General features: G+C 61.3%; 2 protein-coding genes across 2 annotated transcripts; both read left to right on the top strand.

The window, feature by feature from the left end:
• The first annotated feature begins 302 nt into the window (after positions 1-302).
• LOC106628105 (synaptotagmin-5-like) lies at positions 303-4,616 on the top strand. The gene is made up of 5 exons (XM_088063280.1): positions 303-613; positions 1,851-2,611; positions 3,130-3,295; positions 3,830-3,996; positions 4,153-4,616. Exons 1-5 carry the CDS (start codon positions 394-396, stop codon positions 4,306-4,308), a joined length of 1,470 nt encoding a protein of 489 aa, XP_087919406.1. The 5' UTR covers positions 303-393; the 3' UTR covers positions 4,309-4,616.
• A 2,848-nt stretch (positions 4,617-7,464) lies between these two features.
• CLK3 (CDC like kinase 3) lies at positions 7,465-16,673 on the top strand. Its single transcript, XM_005521371.3, has 13 exons — positions 7,465-7,538; positions 7,739-7,887; positions 10,062-10,269; positions 12,140-12,233; positions 12,502-12,568; positions 13,338-13,454; positions 13,743-13,909; positions 14,021-14,115; positions 14,708-14,837; positions 15,048-15,130; positions 15,454-15,533; positions 15,618-15,708; positions 16,285-16,673. The coding sequence occupies exons 2-13, from the start codon at positions 7,739-7,741 to the stop codon at positions 16,468-16,470; spliced, it is 1,467 nt and encodes a 488-aa protein (XP_005521428.1). The 5' UTR covers positions 7,465-7,538; the 3' UTR covers positions 16,471-16,673.
• Positions 16,674-16,802: the final 129 nt, after the last annotated feature.

The raw sequence follows: 16,802 nt of genomic DNA, 5'->3' as shown, positions 1-16,802 counted from the left end.
GTGACCCCCACGCCTGCTTTGTGCCCCCAGCTGGCTCCCTGAGCTTAAAGAATTCCCAGATATTCCCAGAGGTTGGAGTTTGTCCTTGCAGGGGCCCTGAGCTCCCAGTTCGGAGCTGGGTCCGCGGGGGCTGGGTGGAACCACGGCACTTGCAGGCTGGGTTCTGACGGGATCTCACGGGATCTCCCGTCCCAGGTGTCGCTGGAGCTGTCCCGAATCCCGCCTGTCACCACCTGCTCCCCGCAAGAAGGGAGCTGGGTGCCTCCCTCCCTCCCTCCCTCCCTCCCTCCCCGCAGCCTCGCTGTTGGCAGCGGCCGCGGGCCCGCTCCCGCTCCCTCCCGTCCCAGCCTTGCCCCGTGCCCGCATTCGCCTTGGCCGGGTGCCGGGGAGGCGATGGAGCCCTCGACCTTCCTCCTGGTCCTCCCCCCGTGGAAGCAGAACCTCTGCCCTACCCTGGTGGCCCGGCTGCAGGTGAGCTCCGCTCCCAGCCTATCGCAGCCTCTGCCCCCACCTCCCCTCCGCTCCTGCCCACCCCTCCCGGCCCGGCTGCTCCCGGCTCCGGCTGCTCCCGGTTGTTCAAGGACTCCCCCGCCGCCGGCGATGCCCGCAGCAGGTAAGGTGGGGTCCCTGCTGGGTTTGTGCACCGGCGGCTGCAAAGGGATGTCCCCCGGGCCCGGGCTGCTCGGACACCCAGCTGAGAGCCCGAGCTGCTCGCCCCACGCCCTGCAGCCCCTGGCCCGCACGGGATCCTCCAGCCCCGCAAGCCGAAGCGGGCATCCCAAAGGTCCGGTGCGCGTTGCCACCCCCCGGGCCCGCAGATTCCCCCCCGTGTGTCCGCACGCCCGGGCTGGACACGCTCCGGCAATCCCAGCTCGCTCTCCCGGGGCTGCACGGCCGCGGACATCGGCAGGCGCTGTTCGGTCTGGAATTCAATCCCCCGAGGGAAATTCCCAGCCAGCCCCCTCCCCTCCATCCGTCCCTAAATTCAGCTCATCCCAGCCACGACCCGGCTCCCGAACAAACAACAAAGGGCTGGGGTGAGTCCAGAGCGGATTAAAGCACCTGGGCAGGGAGGCCCGGCCCCGCGGGGTGAGACAATGCCGGCTTTTCTCCTTCCGACATCCCCATCCCTCCGTGGGACCCGGCTCAGGCTCTGGCACGGCTTCGTCCCGGCCCTGTTCTCCTTAATCCCTCGCTCCAGTGCTGGAAGCGAAGCCAGCTCTGGGCACAGGGAGGATTTCTGCCAGCACAGCCCCACAGATGCCACCTCTGAAACTCAGGAACTAAATTCCAAAGGAACTTCACCCCCGTGATGTCCAGGAGTTGCTTCCCTGCTCCCTAAAGGCCGAGTGTGCAGGGATGCCCTCTTTCCAGGGAGCCCAAAACCCTGCGGGCATCCCTGCAAGGAGGAGTAAAACCCAGCTCATCGCAGCCCAGGGACGAGGTTCCCTTCTTTTGGGACCGGGCTTGGCTTGTCTCAGCCCTCAGGGGCCGCTGCCGCTTTGAATCTGGCCCGGACACCCCAAATCCCCCCTCACAGGTGCCCCCACTCCCCTGCGCACCCTCTGAGCCCCCACCGCAGCCCGGCCGATCGTGCCCGAGCTGCGTCAGCCTGGCAGCGGCGCTGATAAGTGCCCGCTTTCCACGGCCCTTATCGCTGCTGGGGTGCGGCCGGCTTCGCTTTAGCCCCGGACTCGTGTCAGGCAGCCCGAGCTCGCGTCCCACCTGCTGCCTTTGGGACGTTCCAGCTCAATCCCAGTTTGCAAAGAGCGGGGAGGGGGCTCCGGGAGAGAAGGCACAGCCCTGCTGAGATCCTCCAGCTGACGGTGCCCATCTCTCTCTCTCTGCAGAGCACCTGCAGGTGTCCCTGGGCTCGGGGTTGTTCCTCCTGTGCCTCGGCGTGCTCCTGGGCTGTGCCGTGTGCCGCTGGCACCGCCGGCGCCCGGGCCGCCCCCTCGGCCGGCAGCGAGTGGAGCTGGGGGCGGCTCTGCCCGCGGCCACCGTGCCCGTGCCCATCCAGCAGCGCGGCGAGGAGCTGACGGGTGCCCGGGCAGAGGAGATTTCCCCGGCATCCCGGGGGGGCTCGCCGCACGGCAGAGCGTCCCTGCCCACCCTCCCCTTCCTCCCGCAGCTGGCGGGGCTGTGGCAGCGCCGCTGCACCATCGCCGGCACGGAAATCCCGTGCAACGAGCGGAGCCCGCTGGTCCCCGCCGTGCCGGGGTCCCCACCGCGCTCCGGGCGGCGTCCCCGGCTCCACTGCGACCTGCGCTACTCCCTGCCCGAGGCCACCCTCACCGTCACCGTCCTCGGCGTCTCGCAGCTGCCCCAGGGCCACCGGGGCTCCCGAGTCAAGGTGTCCCTGGTGTCCCGCCGCCCGTCCGTGCGCCGCAGGAACCTCCGCCGGGAGCCGCGCCCGTGCCGCTTCGGCCCGTATGGCCCGGAGGAGCTGGGCAGCTGCACCCTGCGCTTTGCTGTCTACACCAGGTCACGGAGCCTCCAGGATTCCTTCGTGGGCGAGGTCCTGTTCCCCTGCGCCGAGACCTCCTGGGACCCCCGCGCCCCCTCCAGCTACTGCTGGGAGCTGGCAAACACCAAAACCAAGCTCAGCAAGGTCAGCACGGCAGCGTTTGGGCTGAGTTTTGCTTGAGCTCAGAGCCCTGGAACTCCACGGGCAGAGGCAGAGCCTCCTCCAAGCAGGAACCCCATGGTGTGTCCAGTACATGTCCATGGCAGTGCCTCGGTCCGGGCTGTGCACCCCATCCTCAGGGGTGCTGGGGTGGGAGGGGCAGACAGAGCTGGCACCATCCCTGCAGTGATGGTGAGCATCAAACCCAGCTTGTCGGGTCACTCCTGCCCATCCCTGACCTGCTGGGGGACGGGCACGGAGGGGCTGGAAGGGCTGGATGAGGTCACAGGTGGAAGGACTGGATGAGGTCAGAGGTGGAAGGACTGGATGAGGTCACAGGTGGAAGGGCTGGATGGGGTCACAGGTGGAAGGACTGGATGAGGTCAGAGGTGGAAGGACTGGATGAGGTCAGAGGTGGAAGGACATGATGAGGTCACAGGTGGAAGGACATGATGAAGTCACAGATGGTTTCACGGTGTCTCCTGCTCTCTCCTCCGTTCCAGCACCGCAGTGCCCACACCCTGAGCTGCAGCATCTTCTCCTCGGTCCCCAGAGGCCTGGGCCGGCTCCTCCTGCTGCTGCAGCACCAGGCTCAGGCAGGGCGCATCAAGGTGCTGCTGCGCAAGGCAGAGGCGCTGGGCCGGCTCTCCCGCCTGCCGGGCGCCCCAGGTAGGGCACGGGGACCGTGATGTGCCCAGCTGGGCACAGGGAACAGCTCCCCTTCCTTTTGCTTGGCAGATTCCCCTATTCCCTCTCAAACTTCTCTCTTCCAAGCAAGGGTGAGGGTTGGAATGAGAAGATCTTTGGGGTTCCTTCCAACCAAAACCATTCTGAGATTCTATGAAAATGAAAATGAGCACAGGGAGCTTAATACAGATCTAGGTATCTCCAATATGGTCCCAAAGTGCTTGAAATATATTTATTTATGGCCCAAAATTAGCATGTGGCTTTCTGTCCTGCTGCCTGTCGTCACCTCTGGCTCTCCCTGCTCTCTGGGATGTGGGCAGGGATGTGAGCTGAGGATTTTGGAGGTCTCTGCTCTCAAGGAGGGACAGGCAGGTGAAACCTGAGTAGCTCTGTGCTCTCCCCACAGCTCCAGAGAGCCCCACGGGGGTCCCGCAGCCCCCCAAACACCGCCTGGCAGCTGCCAGCCTCCCTCCCTGGCATGTGTCCCCCTCTCCAGGGCTCTGTCTCCATTTCCAGGCCACTACGTCATCGTCCATCTCCACCACGACGGCCACATCATCGACACCAAGGAGACCAAGTCCGCCAGTGGCTACAACCCCGTGTGGAACGCGCCCTTCCTCTTCAGCATCCCTGCTGGGGACATCCAGCAGCAGGAGCTGGCCTTGGAGTTCATTGTCATGCAGGTGAGGTGACCGAGGCCCAGGAGGTGACCTGGCTCAGTGGGCTCAGCCCCGCAGGAGCTGGTTCTCACCACCCACGGGAGGTTTCTGGGGTGGGACGGCTCCTCTAGGGAGAAGGGAATGCCACCAACCGTGTCTCCCTGCCCTGTGCTGCCCCAGGCTCGGCTCCACGCCCGCGGCTCCATGCTGGGCCGTGTCCAGGTGGGGCCAGGTGCCCCCGGGACCGGGATGCTGCACTGGAGGGACATGTGCAGCCGGGCACCACTGGAGTCGGAGAGTTGGCATTGCATCCAGCCCCCTGCGCCCGGCCCTTGATCCTGTGGGGAAGGACTCGGGACTGAGCCAGGGGGGCTCCGAGCTGTGGAGAGGGGAGGTGGCACCCACACACCAGCGGGGGAGAAGTCCTGGCTCCATCTCTGGGGCTGGAGATCACTGGTGGTCGGCACAAGCCCATCCTGAACAGCTCTGGAGGGGACTAAGCCCATCTGAGGTGGGAGCGGAGAGGAGCTTCGTCGGCTCCATTCTGTCTGCTCCATCCCCTGTCTGCCCCGTCCCGTCTGCTCCATCCCCTGTCTGCTCCATCCCCTGTCTGCCCCATCCCCTGTCTGCCCCGTCCCCTGTCTGCTCCATCCCCTGTCTGCTCCATCCTGTCTGCTCCATCCCGTCTGCTCCATCCCCTGTCTGCTCCATCCCCTGTCTGCTCCATCCCCTGTCTGCTCCATCCCCTGTCTGCCCCGTCCCGTCTGCCCCATCCCCTGTCTGCTCCATCCTGTCTGCTCCATCCCCTGTCTGCTCCATCCCCTGTCTGCCCCATCCCCTGTCTGCCCCATCCTGTCTGCCCCATCCCCTGTCTGCTCCGTCCTGTCTGCTCCATCCCCTGTCTGCCCCATCCCCTGTCTGCCCCATCCTGTCTGCTCCATCCCGTCTGCTCCGTCCCCTGTCTGCTCCATCCCCTGTCTGCCCCATCCCCTGTCTGCCCCGTCCCCTGTCTGCTCCATCCCCTGTCTGCTCCATCCCCTGTCTGCTCCATCCTGTCTGCCCCATCCCCTGTCTGCTCCGTCCTGTCTGCCCCATCCCCTGTCTGCTCCATCCTGTCTGCCCCATCCCCTGTCTGCCCCATCCTGTCTGCCCCATCCCCTGTCTGCTCCGTCCTGTCTGCTCCATCCCCTGTCTGCCCCATCCCCTGTCTGCCCCATCCCCTGTCTGCCCCGTCCCCTGTCTGCTCCATCCCCTGTCTGCTCCATCCCCTGTCTGCTCCGTCCTGTCTGCTCCATCCCCTGTCTGCCCCATCCCCTGTCTGCTCCATCCTGTCTGCTCCATCCCCTGTCTGCTCCATCCCCTGTCTGCTCCATCCCCTGTCTGCTCCATCCCCTGTCTGCTCCATCCCCTGTCTGCCCCGTCCCGTCTGCTCCATCCCCTGTCTGCTCCATCCCCTGTCTGCCCCGTCCCCTGTCTGCCCCATCCCCTGTCTGCTCCATCCTGTCTGCTCCGTCCCCTGTCTGCTCCATCCTGTCTGCTCCATCCTGTCTGCTCCGTCCCCTGTCTGCTCCATCCTGTCTGCTCCGTCCCCTGTCTGCTCCATCCTGTCTGCTCCATCCCCTGTCTGCTCCATCCTGTCTGCTCCGTCCCCTGTCTGCCCCATCCCCTGTCTGCCCCATCCTGTCTGCTCCATCCCCTGTCTGCCCCATCCTGTCTGCTCCGTCCTGTCTGCTCCATCCCCTGTCTGCTCCGTCCCGTCTGCTCCATCCCCTGTCTGCCCCGTCCCGTCTGCTCCATCTCCTGTCTGCCCCATCCCCTGTCTGCTCCATCCCCTGTCTGCTCCATCCCCTGTCTGCTCCATCCTGTCTGCTCCATCCCGTCTGCTCCGTCCCCTGTCTGCTCCATCCCCTGTCTGCTCCATCTCCTGTCTGCTCCGTCCTGTCTGCTCCATCCCCTGTCTGCCCCATCCCCTGTCTGCTCCATCCCCTGTCTGCTCCATCCCCTGTCTGCTCCATCCCCTGTCTGCTCCATCCCCTGTCTGCCCCATCCCCTGTCTGCTCCATCCCCTGTCTGCTCCGTCCCCTGTCTGCTCCATCCCCTGTCTGCCCCATCCCCTGTCTGCTCCATCCTGTCTGCTCCATCCCCTGTCTGCTCCATCCTGTCTGCTCCGTCCCGTCTGCTCCATCCCCTGTCTGCTCCATCCCCTGTCTGCTCCATCCCCTGTCTGCTCCATCCTGTCTGCCCCATCCCCTGTCTCCACCTGGAATCTCAGCTGCGGAGGAGCCGGGTGGGACAGTCACCCAACCGAGATCCCTGTGGCCACCACAGTGGTGACATCTCCTGCCCTTTCCACCCCAGCTGAGTGGAGCCGCGGGAACACACCAATGTCACCTGCTGAAAAAGGTGTCCATCGGCATTTCTGATTGAGCGCTGGCCCTAATGAGGGCTCAATAAATAAATAAAGGGTTGGGAATGATCACATGCATTGAGCTCTCTCTCCTGTCCATGGACCACCACAACGAAGACCGCGGCAGGGTCGCCACGGGGAGGAAGGCCGTGGCGAGGGTTGTCACTGTGGGGTAGTCACGGTGAGGATGACCATGGTGAGGAAGGCCCCGAGGTGAGGAAGGCCTGCAGCGAGATAAGCCGTGATGAGGAAGACCACGGTGAGGCAGGTGATGAAGATCGTGCTGAGGGAGAGGCCGGCCATGGTGAAGGCAGAGTCTGAGGAGGAAGGTCGTGGTGAGGAAGGCTGTGTGGGAGGTGAGGATGGCCACGGAGAGGAAGGCTGTGGTGAGGACGGCCCTGAGCACCTCGGCGGGCCGGAGCTCGGGGAGGAAGCCGTGCTGAGGGTGAGGATGGCGGGGAGGAAGGACAGGGTGACGCGGACTGCGGGCACCTAGAGCGCTTCGGCTCCTCCCAGCCCAGTTCAAACCCAGCTCGTCCCTCCAGGGCGGCTTTAGCTCAGTCCCGGCCCCTGCCATCCGTCTGAGGCGGGACTAACCCCATCCCTCCGAGGCGGGATTAACCCCAGCCCGGCTTTCTGAGGCGGGTTTAACCCCGGCCCGTCCCTCTGAGGCGGGACTAACCCCATCCCTCCGAGGCGGGTTTAACCCCAGCCCTTCCCTCTCAGTCGGGTTTAACTCCGTCCTGTCCCTCTGAGGCGGGATTAACCCCGGCCCGTCCCTCTGAGGCGGGATTAACCTCGTGCCGTCCCTCTGAGGCGGGATTAACCCCAGCCCGGCTTTCTGAGGCGGGTTTAACCCCGGCCCGTCCCTCTGAGGCGGGTTTAACCCCAGCCCGGCTTTCTGAGGCGGGTTTAACCCCGGCCCGTCCCTCTGAGGCGGGATTAACCCCGGCCCGGCTTTCTGAGGCGGGTTTAACCCCGGCCCGGCTTTCTGAGGCGGGATTAACCCCGGCCCGTCCCTCCGAGGCGGGTTTAACCCCGGCCCGTCCCTCCGAGGCGGGTTTAACCCCGTCCGGGAAGCGGAAGCGGCGGCGCGGCGGGGCCGCAGGGGCCGGGCCGGGCCGGGCCGCACCCGCCGAGCGCGGCCGCAGTGGCGGCGGTGAGGCCGGAGGGGACGCGGGAGGGGCCGGGGCGAGACGCGAGGGTGGCGGGCGCGGAACGGGCGGGTAACGGCCCCACAACCCCCCGGCCCCGCGGGCACAGCGCTCCGGCAGCGCCCGGCCCGGCCCGGCCGGCTCCCGGGGGTCCGGCGGCGCTCGGGGCCAGCGCTCTGAGCCCCGCCGTGTTCTTGCCCCGCAGATGCATCACTGCAGGAGGTTCCGGTCCCCGGAGCAGGACGGCGAGCTGGGGCACCGCTGGAAGCGGCGGCGGTCGCGGAGCAGGGAGTACGAGGGCAGGCTGCGGTACCCGCCCCGCAGGGACCTCTCCCGGAGATCGCGATCCAGGAGGTGAGAGCGCTGCGGGCAGGGTTAGCCCCGAAAAACCCCCGTGCTGAGCTCGGCTCCTGGCTGCAGATCAGCTTTAAGCCCCTAAATCCAGGGGATGGAAGTGAAGGGCTCTCTTGTATGTGTGTGTATGTGTGCCTTCCCTGCCACGCTCAAGTTCTTCCCAGAGCCACGGCTGTCATGTTATCGAGGGAACAGCCTGTCCTGGAATCACGTTTCCATGCTGCGGAGGCATTAAAGTCTTTCCTGCCAGCCCGCTTCTCTCTTACAGGATTAAAATCAGATTTAAAGCAACCACGCACCTCCCTCACCTCAGAAAGGATCCCAGCTAAAGGATCTGCCCGCTAACTCATCTCTCCTGCTTTGCTTCGGGATTTTACCTTTGATCCTCCCTTTGTTCAGCGTTTCCACAGGGACAATTAGGTGCTGGAAGCGGGATGAGGCCTCTGATAAGAGCAGGGTTCTGGAACAGAGGCCGGAGCCGTGCGGCTGCAGTGGGCTGGAGGTGCTGTGGCTGGTGTGGTTCCACTGGTTGGACTGGGCAGGTGCAGCTGAGCTCATCTTTAAATTCCTGAAATGCTCTCCAGATTAATTTCTCTCCCCAGCCTGGCTTTTGTTTACTTGATGGAGGTGGATTGTGAAATAGAGCTGGTGCATGCAACGGGATTTTCTGGTTTATTTTTTGGTTTTTTTTTCATCTAATGGGTAATCTGGAACAGATTTGGATGAAAGCAGGCTTTCGTTGGGTGAAAACAGCTTTGTCCCTTCAGTCTCAACGTCTTTGAGGAGTCCTTCAGGTCATTATTTCTGCTTCCTGTGTCTGTCCAAAGCACACTGAGGTGTGCCTGGGTCGATGCTGGACAGAGCTGTGGAGTTGTGTTTTGGGTACTTGAGCAGTGACCACGGGCCTCGGCTGCCTCGGCACAGCCTGGAATTTTGTTCCACTCTGGGATGACCCCCCCACCCACCTCCAGGTGTCCCATTAAGCTGAGCTTAATTAAGCCATAACCCATGAAGCAGAGCTGGTTGTTGACAGGGCAGAGAGGTGCAAGCAGCAGCAATTCCCATTTCCAGGCTGCAGGTCTTGGCTGGCAAAGCCGTTGCTGGGTGACGGCATCGACCTGGCCCGGAGCGTGCCCAGGGTTATCGCTGGGAAGCCAAAGCGCTGCTTTTATTTCAAATTGCAACATCTCCTACCTAATACACTGCTCCTTTCCCAACGGGGTGTGAAGCCAACCTGCAGTGAGATCTGCTGGGGAAGGCGTTCTGGGGGCAGAAGCAGGGAGAGCTTCTCTCATCACTGGTGTGCTCACAGCGTACCCAGAACCTCACGTGTGACACCCCTGTGTCAGCACCATCACAGCTGAGCTTGCTCTGAGGTCTCCCGGCCCTTGCTGATGCAGAGTTTGGCCCTGGGAGGTTGTTGCTCCAGGAGCTTGTGGCTTTTGCTGATGATCTGATGTGGCCTGGGAGCTCATGTGCCCCCTGGGGTGACAGCCAGCGCCCTGCTGTTTGGTTAAGGACTCATGAGACACCTTCCCGAGGGCGGAGGAGCGGTGACAAACACCAGTGTGCAGTGGCACAGGTGGCTCAGGGAGCATTGAGGGGTTGGAAGGGACCTTAAAACCCACCCAGTGCCACCCCCTGCCACGGGCAGGGACATCTTCCACTAGTCCAGGGTGCTCCAAGCCCTGTCCAAGGTGCCTTGGACACTGCCAGGGGTGGGAGTCTGCAACAAGGCAGGCAGCCCAGCTGGAGCTCTCAGAGGGTGGTTTTTCCCCAGCTCCTTAAAATGTGGGAATGCATCACTGTTTTACTCTCCAGAAGTTCTCCTCGGTGGTCAGAGTTTGAGGTGGAGCTCCTGCCGCAGGGAGCGGGAGCAGGAGGATTTCTCTGTGGTGACGGGACCCGAGGGAACAGCAGGGAGCTGTGTCAGGGGCGTTGGGGTGGACATTAGGGAAAAGTGGAATTTTCTCCAGAGGGTGAACCAGGCACTGAAGAAGCTGCCCAGGAGACAGGGTGAGATTGGGGTGTCCCACGCAGGATTTGAGCCTCGGTGGTTCTCGAGTCCCAAAGCTGCTATTCCACGGCTGGGCTCCAGCCGGCTGTTCCAGCGTTGCCACATTTCAGCACTCTGGGTGCTGCCAGGCTTCAAGGGCGCTGTTTTTGTGCCACAGCCATGAGAGGATGCCTTACCAGCGTCGATGCCGGCGGGACAGCGATGCCTACAGGTTCGAGGAGCGCAGCCCGTCCTTCGGGGAGGAATATTACCCGGCACGCTCACGCAACTGGCGGCGCTCCCGGGGCAGGGAGCAGCACCGGCCCAAGAGATACCAGCACCACTGCCGGAGACGCAGGAGCAGGTCTTGTAGCAGTGCCTCCTCGGTGAGTAGCATCCACAGCGAGCTCAGGGTTTAACTGTTCTTGCCTCCTTCCAGCTCCGAGCGCTCTGGGTGAGTACCTCGAACCCCGTTTCTGTGTTTGTTGTCAAGTCCCGAATCTGTGTCGTGCTCAGCGGGGAGCATTCGTAGCTGTTGGGTTTTGCTGGGCTAACCCCTGTAGCCTTAATCCGTGAGGGAACTAAGCCGTGTTCTTTAGGGCCAGGGAAGGGATCAGGGACAGCTTCCAGTGGCACTCACGTGACACTGACAAGGGAGAGCCTTGGCCCGGGGCCAGCCCTGCTCCCGGGGCTCCTTACGGCTCCGCTTCAGCCCTGGCCAGGGATTCGCTTCTGCCTGCGGCCGCTGCTGCTTCTGGGGTGGGGTTTGGTGTGCGGCATTCCTCGGTTTGGCTTCGTGCCTGGATCCCCGTCCAGGTGGGATCGCTCAGCCCGGCTCTCCAGAGCTGTTTTTTCTCAGAGAGGGTCCCACCTTCCGAGGGTACGCGCGTGTCCTCTTCGCCCGTTCCCACTTGGATCTCCGCTTCTCGCACACTTCACCCTGAGACGTAGCATTCCTTCCAGGGATTAACTGGGAATGTTTGGAGCTGGGTGGGGGTGCTCCCAGGAGCGCCCTGGAAAAGCGGTGTGAGGTGTCAGACCCAGCACTTCAGCTCTTCCCTTCTGTAAGGAACACTCCCCTCCCACCTGAAATGCTACCCCGGCTGAATACCGGCTCTGATCCCGGCAGCTGGATAATCTGCGTGGCTGGGAACTTCTGAGCTCCTCCTTTTGATTCCTTTCCAGCCCACCTTGGAATTTCGGTGTTGAGGGAGCCAGGGCTGTGCTGGAAGCACAAGGGGGTGTGTGGTGGTGACGCTGTGCCGGGTCTGGGCTGGCAGGAGCTCAGTCCTCCGACACCTCACAGCTGTCCCAGCTCTCCTCTCCACCTTCTCCTCTGTTTCAGCTGGTTTTTTGGGGGGAGTTCTGATCTTAGCTCATTATTTTGGACCTGCCTGGGGGGGCGAGGGGCCCGGAAGAGAAGCCTGCTAGAAATGTCAGGCGCGGAAATGTCAAAGTTGCCGTGAATTCCTTTGGCTGCAGGGATTGTAACTATTTTGAAAGCGGACTAGAACGAGGTGAGGAATTAGGGCAGCTGGCTTTGTGGACCCCGGGTCCTTGCAGGAACGTTGGGCTGGTTTTCCAGTAGAAGCTTGCCAGTAGCAGGGGGTGAACATCACCTCAGGCCTCACCTGAAGCATTCCCTGGGGATTGATTTACCTGTCCCGTTCCTAAAGCTCTCCCCGTTCCAGGAAGGCTGATGTGCCCCGGTGTGTGAGCAGCCAGCTGGGCACGTGCATTTAGGGTCGACGTGGCAGCAAGTTCCCCTTCTGCAGGGGAAGGGAGCAGGACACGGCTCTGGGCAGCTGCAGCTGCATTTCCTGAGGCACAAAGAGCAGGGTGCAGAGAGGGGGGAAACAAAAAACCTGCTACTGCGGCTTCTACTGGGCAGCCTGTCCAAAAGGAGCGCTCGCCTGCGGAGAGGTGACGTTCTGCTGTGCCTCTGGCTGCATCCTCCGTGGCAAACAGAGGATTCCCGCTGCAGCTCCCCATCCTGGAAGAGCGGGGCGTTTCCCTGCCCCAGAGGCCGTAGCTTATGAGACAAGTTTTCTTGCCATACCTGTAGCTGTTGATGACTTTTCTGTTTTGAAGTTAGTTTTGTGTCTTGACGTGTCCCTTGCAATATCCCTATCGTTATATATGCTGTGTGCCTTATGAAATGCTGGGATCTGGAAAATCCACCCACCGGCGGCCCCGTCGTCTCTCCAACCTTTGAATGACCGCTCTGATTGCCGTCCCGGGGGGCGGTGAGTGCAGAGAAGCCAACAGAGCAGTAAGCGCAGCAGGAGCGTGGAAGATGACAAGGAAGGTCACCTGGTGTGCAGGATCGGCGATTGGCTTCAAGAGCGATGTACAGCCACCTTTCGTAAAACTTTACCTCTACTTTTACCCCCGGGTTAGCCCAGATCTCTCGTCCTGTACTGGAGGGGTCTCTAGTGTTTTATTTACTGACCAGTAACTTGCCTGAGGCAGAGCGTAGACACTTGAGTTTTAAAGAGTGTAGCAGCGAGAGACAGTTCTTTTGTTTGCTTTGACGTTTTGTTGGTGTGAAGTGGCAGGAGCCCGGCTCTGGCCGAGCCCCACCCCGGGCTCACACCCGCTCCTGTTTTCTCTCCTAGATGAAATCGTCGGCAGCCTTGGCGAAGGCACTTTTGGAAAAGTGGTGGAGTGCGTGGACCACGCCAGGTGGGCACCTCTCCCTGCACCTGTCCCACCTGGGCTCCGTGGGACCAAGTCTGTCACCTTCCACGTGTCACCGCCTTCCTCAGAGCAAGGGGAAAGGGCCTGCCTCAAACCTCAGCCCAGAATTTCCGGGCTGGTGTGTTGAGGGAAGCAGGGGGTCGCAGAATAGAATCATGGAATATCCTCAGCTGGAAGGGACCCACATGAATCATCCAAGTGCAGCTCCTGCACGACACCCCAGCAAAATCCCACCCTGTGCATCCCCGAGAGCATTCTCCTGGAGCTCTGGCAGCCTCAGGACCGTGCCCCTTCCCTGGGGAGCCTGGGCAGCACACACCACTCTCTGGGGAAGAGCTTTTCCCTGATATCCAGCTCTTCTCTGGTACCCAGCCTGACTTTCACAGCCCCAGCCATGGAAGGTTGTGCTGCAGTGAGTTCCTGCTGAGGGGTGGCCCCTGTGACCTCCTAATCTGCCAGGGCACTTCTCCTTTCTCTCGTTTAACCTTTACATTTGGCCCCTGTGCCCTTCTGACCTCTTGTCTGGGCTCAGTTTGCTGCAGGGGAGGTGGCCCTGGAGTCACAGGGAGCTGAGGGACTGCTGTGTCCCTTGGCAGTGACCAGCAGTGGCCAGCTAGCTGCTGCCCAAGCAGCACCAATGGCTGGCAGAGCTTTGTGAGGCCAAGTGGTGCCTGCAGTAATGCCTTGTGCCTGTCCCCGTGGGCTGAGCACACAGGTTTTTTCCTCTGACTCCATCCTGTCTCCTTCCTTCCAGAGGCAAATCGCAGGTGGCGCTGAAAATCATAAAGAACGTTGGGAAATACCGAGAGGCTGCCAGGCTGGAAATCAATGTCCTGAAGAAAATCAAAGAGAAGGACAAGGAGAACAAGTTGTAAGTTCCCAGTGCCACGTCCTTGCACGCGAAGCAGCACGGGGCTGAGGATGTGGTGAGGGGGAAGTGGCCCTGTTCCTCTCCTGCCTCATCCCCTGGGAACTGGGGGAGCTCTCTCCAGAGGTGGCTGAGTGAAGCAGGAAGCATCTCCCTGGGTTGCTGTGCTCCTGAGCCAGCTGGCTGGGAGTTGTGCTTGCCAGCCACTCCTCAAGTGGCCAGGAACACGGGAATGGCTGTGCTGGGCATCCCTGGAGGGTGGTTAACCCCTGCCTGTCTCTCCCTGCGCAGCCTGTGCGTCCTGATGTCGGACTGGTTCAACTTCCACGGCCACATGTGCATTGCCTTTGAACTCCTGGGCAAGAACACGTTCGAGTTCCTCAAAGAGAACAACTTCCAGCCGTACCCCCTGCCGCAGATCCGGCACATGGCCTACCAGCTCTGCCATGCCCTGAGATGTGAGTGACCCCAAACGGGCTGGGAGGAGCTGCCCTGGCACTGGGCTGGCCAAAGGTGTGCGGGTGCTTCTCTCTGGTTCTTAGAGAGGCTGTTCTCCTCCCTGTGTGCAGTTCTCCACGACAACCAGCTGACTCACACTGACCTCAAGCCAGAAAACATCCTGTTTGTAAACTCGGATTTTGACACTCTGTACAACGAGAACAAGGTGAGGTGTGTCCCAAGGAGCTCTGGCTGCGTCAGGAATACGCTGCTTTTCCCTCCCTGCACAAATTCCCTGCTCTGTCCAGGCCTTCGCAGCCTGCAAAGTGGGAACAAACTGGAAGTCAGGCCTCTTCTTCCTGCTGTGCCTTCCAGAATCCTTAAGGCAGCCCAGAGTGTTCAGGGATTTTCTGTAACACTGCTCTGGGATGTTCAGAGCTCCACAGCTCCAGCCCAGTGAGGAGCTGCAGCCCAGCACTCCTCAGAGCTCAGAGCTCCATCCCAGTGAGGAGCTGCAGCCCAGCACTCAGAGCTCCATCCCAGTGAGGAGCTGCAGCCCAGCACTCAGAGCTCACAGCTCCATCCCAGTGAGGAGCTGCAGCCCAGCACTCAGAGCTCACAGCTCCATCCCAGTGAGGAGCTGCAGCCCAGCACTCAGAGCTCACAGCTCCATCCCAGTGAGGAGCTGCAGCCCAGCACTCAGAGCTCCATCCCAGTGAGGAGCTGCAGCCCAGCACTCAGAGCTCCATCCCAGTGAGGAGCTGCAGCCCAGCACTCCAGGGCTCCTCTCCCAGCCTGGCCCTGTGCTTTTCCTGCAGAGCTGTGAGCAGAAATCCATCCGGAACACGAGCATCCGTGTGGCCGACTTCGGCAGCGCCACCTTTGACCACGAGCACCACACCACCATCGTGGCCACCCGGCATTACCGGCCCCCTGAAGTGATTCTGGGTGAGAACTGCACGTTTTGGGGAGTCTCAGGGTGGGGCACAAGTGGAGCAGCTGCCCCAGGGTGATGGTGGCTAGAGAAAAACCTGCTTGGGAGCGCTCCAGCTCTTGGACAGATAATTTCTAGCTCTGAGTGGAATCCCTGTGGTTTCAACAGGGAGAAATGTGTTGGGGTTTGTTGGGAGCACGGAGTTAATTTGGTTTTCTTTGCAGAGCTGGGCTGGGCACAGCCATGTGATGTCTGGAGCACTGGCTGCATTCTGTTTGAGTATTACCGTGGCTTCACACTCTTCCAGGTAGGATTCTTGTTCCCTGAGAGCCTTTCATGTCCAAAAGGGCCCAGAATGGGAGGGAAACACATATCAGGCACTAAGAATGAGAAGCTGAGTGTGAAAATGAGCCCTGGAAAAGGGCTGGTTTGAGGAGTGCCTTGCTGGAAGGACAGAGTCCAGATCACTTCTGGGTTATTTCTATTCTCTGAAGAAAGGGAAAAGTAAAACATGAAAAGTTGGATAGGAGCTGGTGGAATCCTTTCTCCCCTGTCCCTGCAGAGCTGACAAACCTTTTGTTATCAGCTCCCCAAGCTCTGACTAACCCACTGCTGCTCTGCTCCTTGCAGACCCACGAGAACCGTGAGCATCTTGTCATGATGGAAAAAATCCTGGGGCCACTGCCGTCTCACATGGTCCACAAAACTCGGTAAGAGCCTGGTCCCGAGCTCAGCCCAGGCACCGTCACTGGGATGGGAGGGAGAGATCCTGCCTGATCCCCACCTTTCTGCAGGAAGCAGAAATACTTCCACAATGGTAACCTGGTGTGGGATGAGAACACGTCCGATGGCAGATACGTCCAGGAGAACTGCAAGCCCCTACGGGTAGGTGCTGCTCCCTTCCCTGGGGTCTGGGGCTCAGGAATGGGAATTCCCATTGTAACTCTTGCCAGGGAGCCCCAGCTCTCATCTGCAGTGATCCCGGTCTGCTTAGGCAGCCCTGGGCAATGCTGTATTTGGGATGGGAAGCAGTGCTGGGGGATGCTGTATTTGGGATGGGAAGCAGTGCTGGGGGATGCTGTATTTGGGATGGGAAGCAGTGCTGGGGGATGCTGTATTTGGGATGGGAAGCAGTGCTGGGGGATGCTGTATTTGGGATGGGAAGCAGTGCTGGGGGATGCTGTATTTGGGATGGGAAGCAGTGCTGGGGGATGCTGTATTTGGGATGGGAAGCAGTTCTGGGGGATGCTGTATTTGGGATGGGAAGCAGTGCTGGGGGATGCTGTATTTGGGATGGGAAGCAGTTCTGGGGGATGCTGTATTTGGGATAGGAGGCTGCCCTGACCCAGGGTTCCTGAGTTCCTGTAGATCTCAGGGCAGTGGCTGTGCTGTATTTGGGACAGGAGGCAAGCCTGGGGCTGGCTCCGTGTCCCCTGGCTGAGTGTCCCCTGTCCCTTCCAGACGTACATGCTGCACGACTCGCTGGAGCACGCGCAGCTCTTTGACCTGATGAGGAGGATGCTGGAATTCGACCCCTCGCAGCGGATCACGTTCTCAGAGGCCCTCCTGCACCCCTTCTTTGCTGGGCTCTCGGCAGAGGAGCGGATGCTGTGCGGGCGCGGCGCCAGCCGGGACTTGAGCAGATGACGGCCGGGATCCCTCGGGATGGATCCCTCGGGATGGAGCCCTGAGTCCTCTGCAGCTCGGCCCCGCTCTCCTCCCCGAGTCCGCAGGGGCTGGGGCACTGCCACAAGGACCCTGGGGAGGGGAAGGAAAGCTCCATTGGAAAGCACAGATTTGTCTATTTATATGTTGTAAAGTTAAAATAAAGTGTTTCTTATTGTTTGATACTTCCCTCGTAGGCGGGTGTAGGGGTGCCTTGGCCCAGCTTCGCCTCTTCTGCAAAGAGGGAAATGGTGAAAATTCACCTGGAATCAGGGAGGGGGAGTGGGCCGGTGCCTGCCCTGGCAGCAGGAAGG

The sequence above is a fragment of the Pseudopodoces humilis genome, chromosome 16, assembly GCF_049639895.1.
Source record: "Pseudopodoces humilis isolate 2021_Gansu_Grassland_sample_001 chromosome 16, ASM4963989v1, whole genome shotgun sequence".
Taxonomy (NCBI): Eukaryota; Metazoa; Chordata; class Aves; order Passeriformes; family Paridae; genus Pseudopodoces; species Pseudopodoces humilis.
Note: the sequence above shows the minus strand (reverse complement) of the source record. Positions and strands in the feature narration are given on the sequence as shown.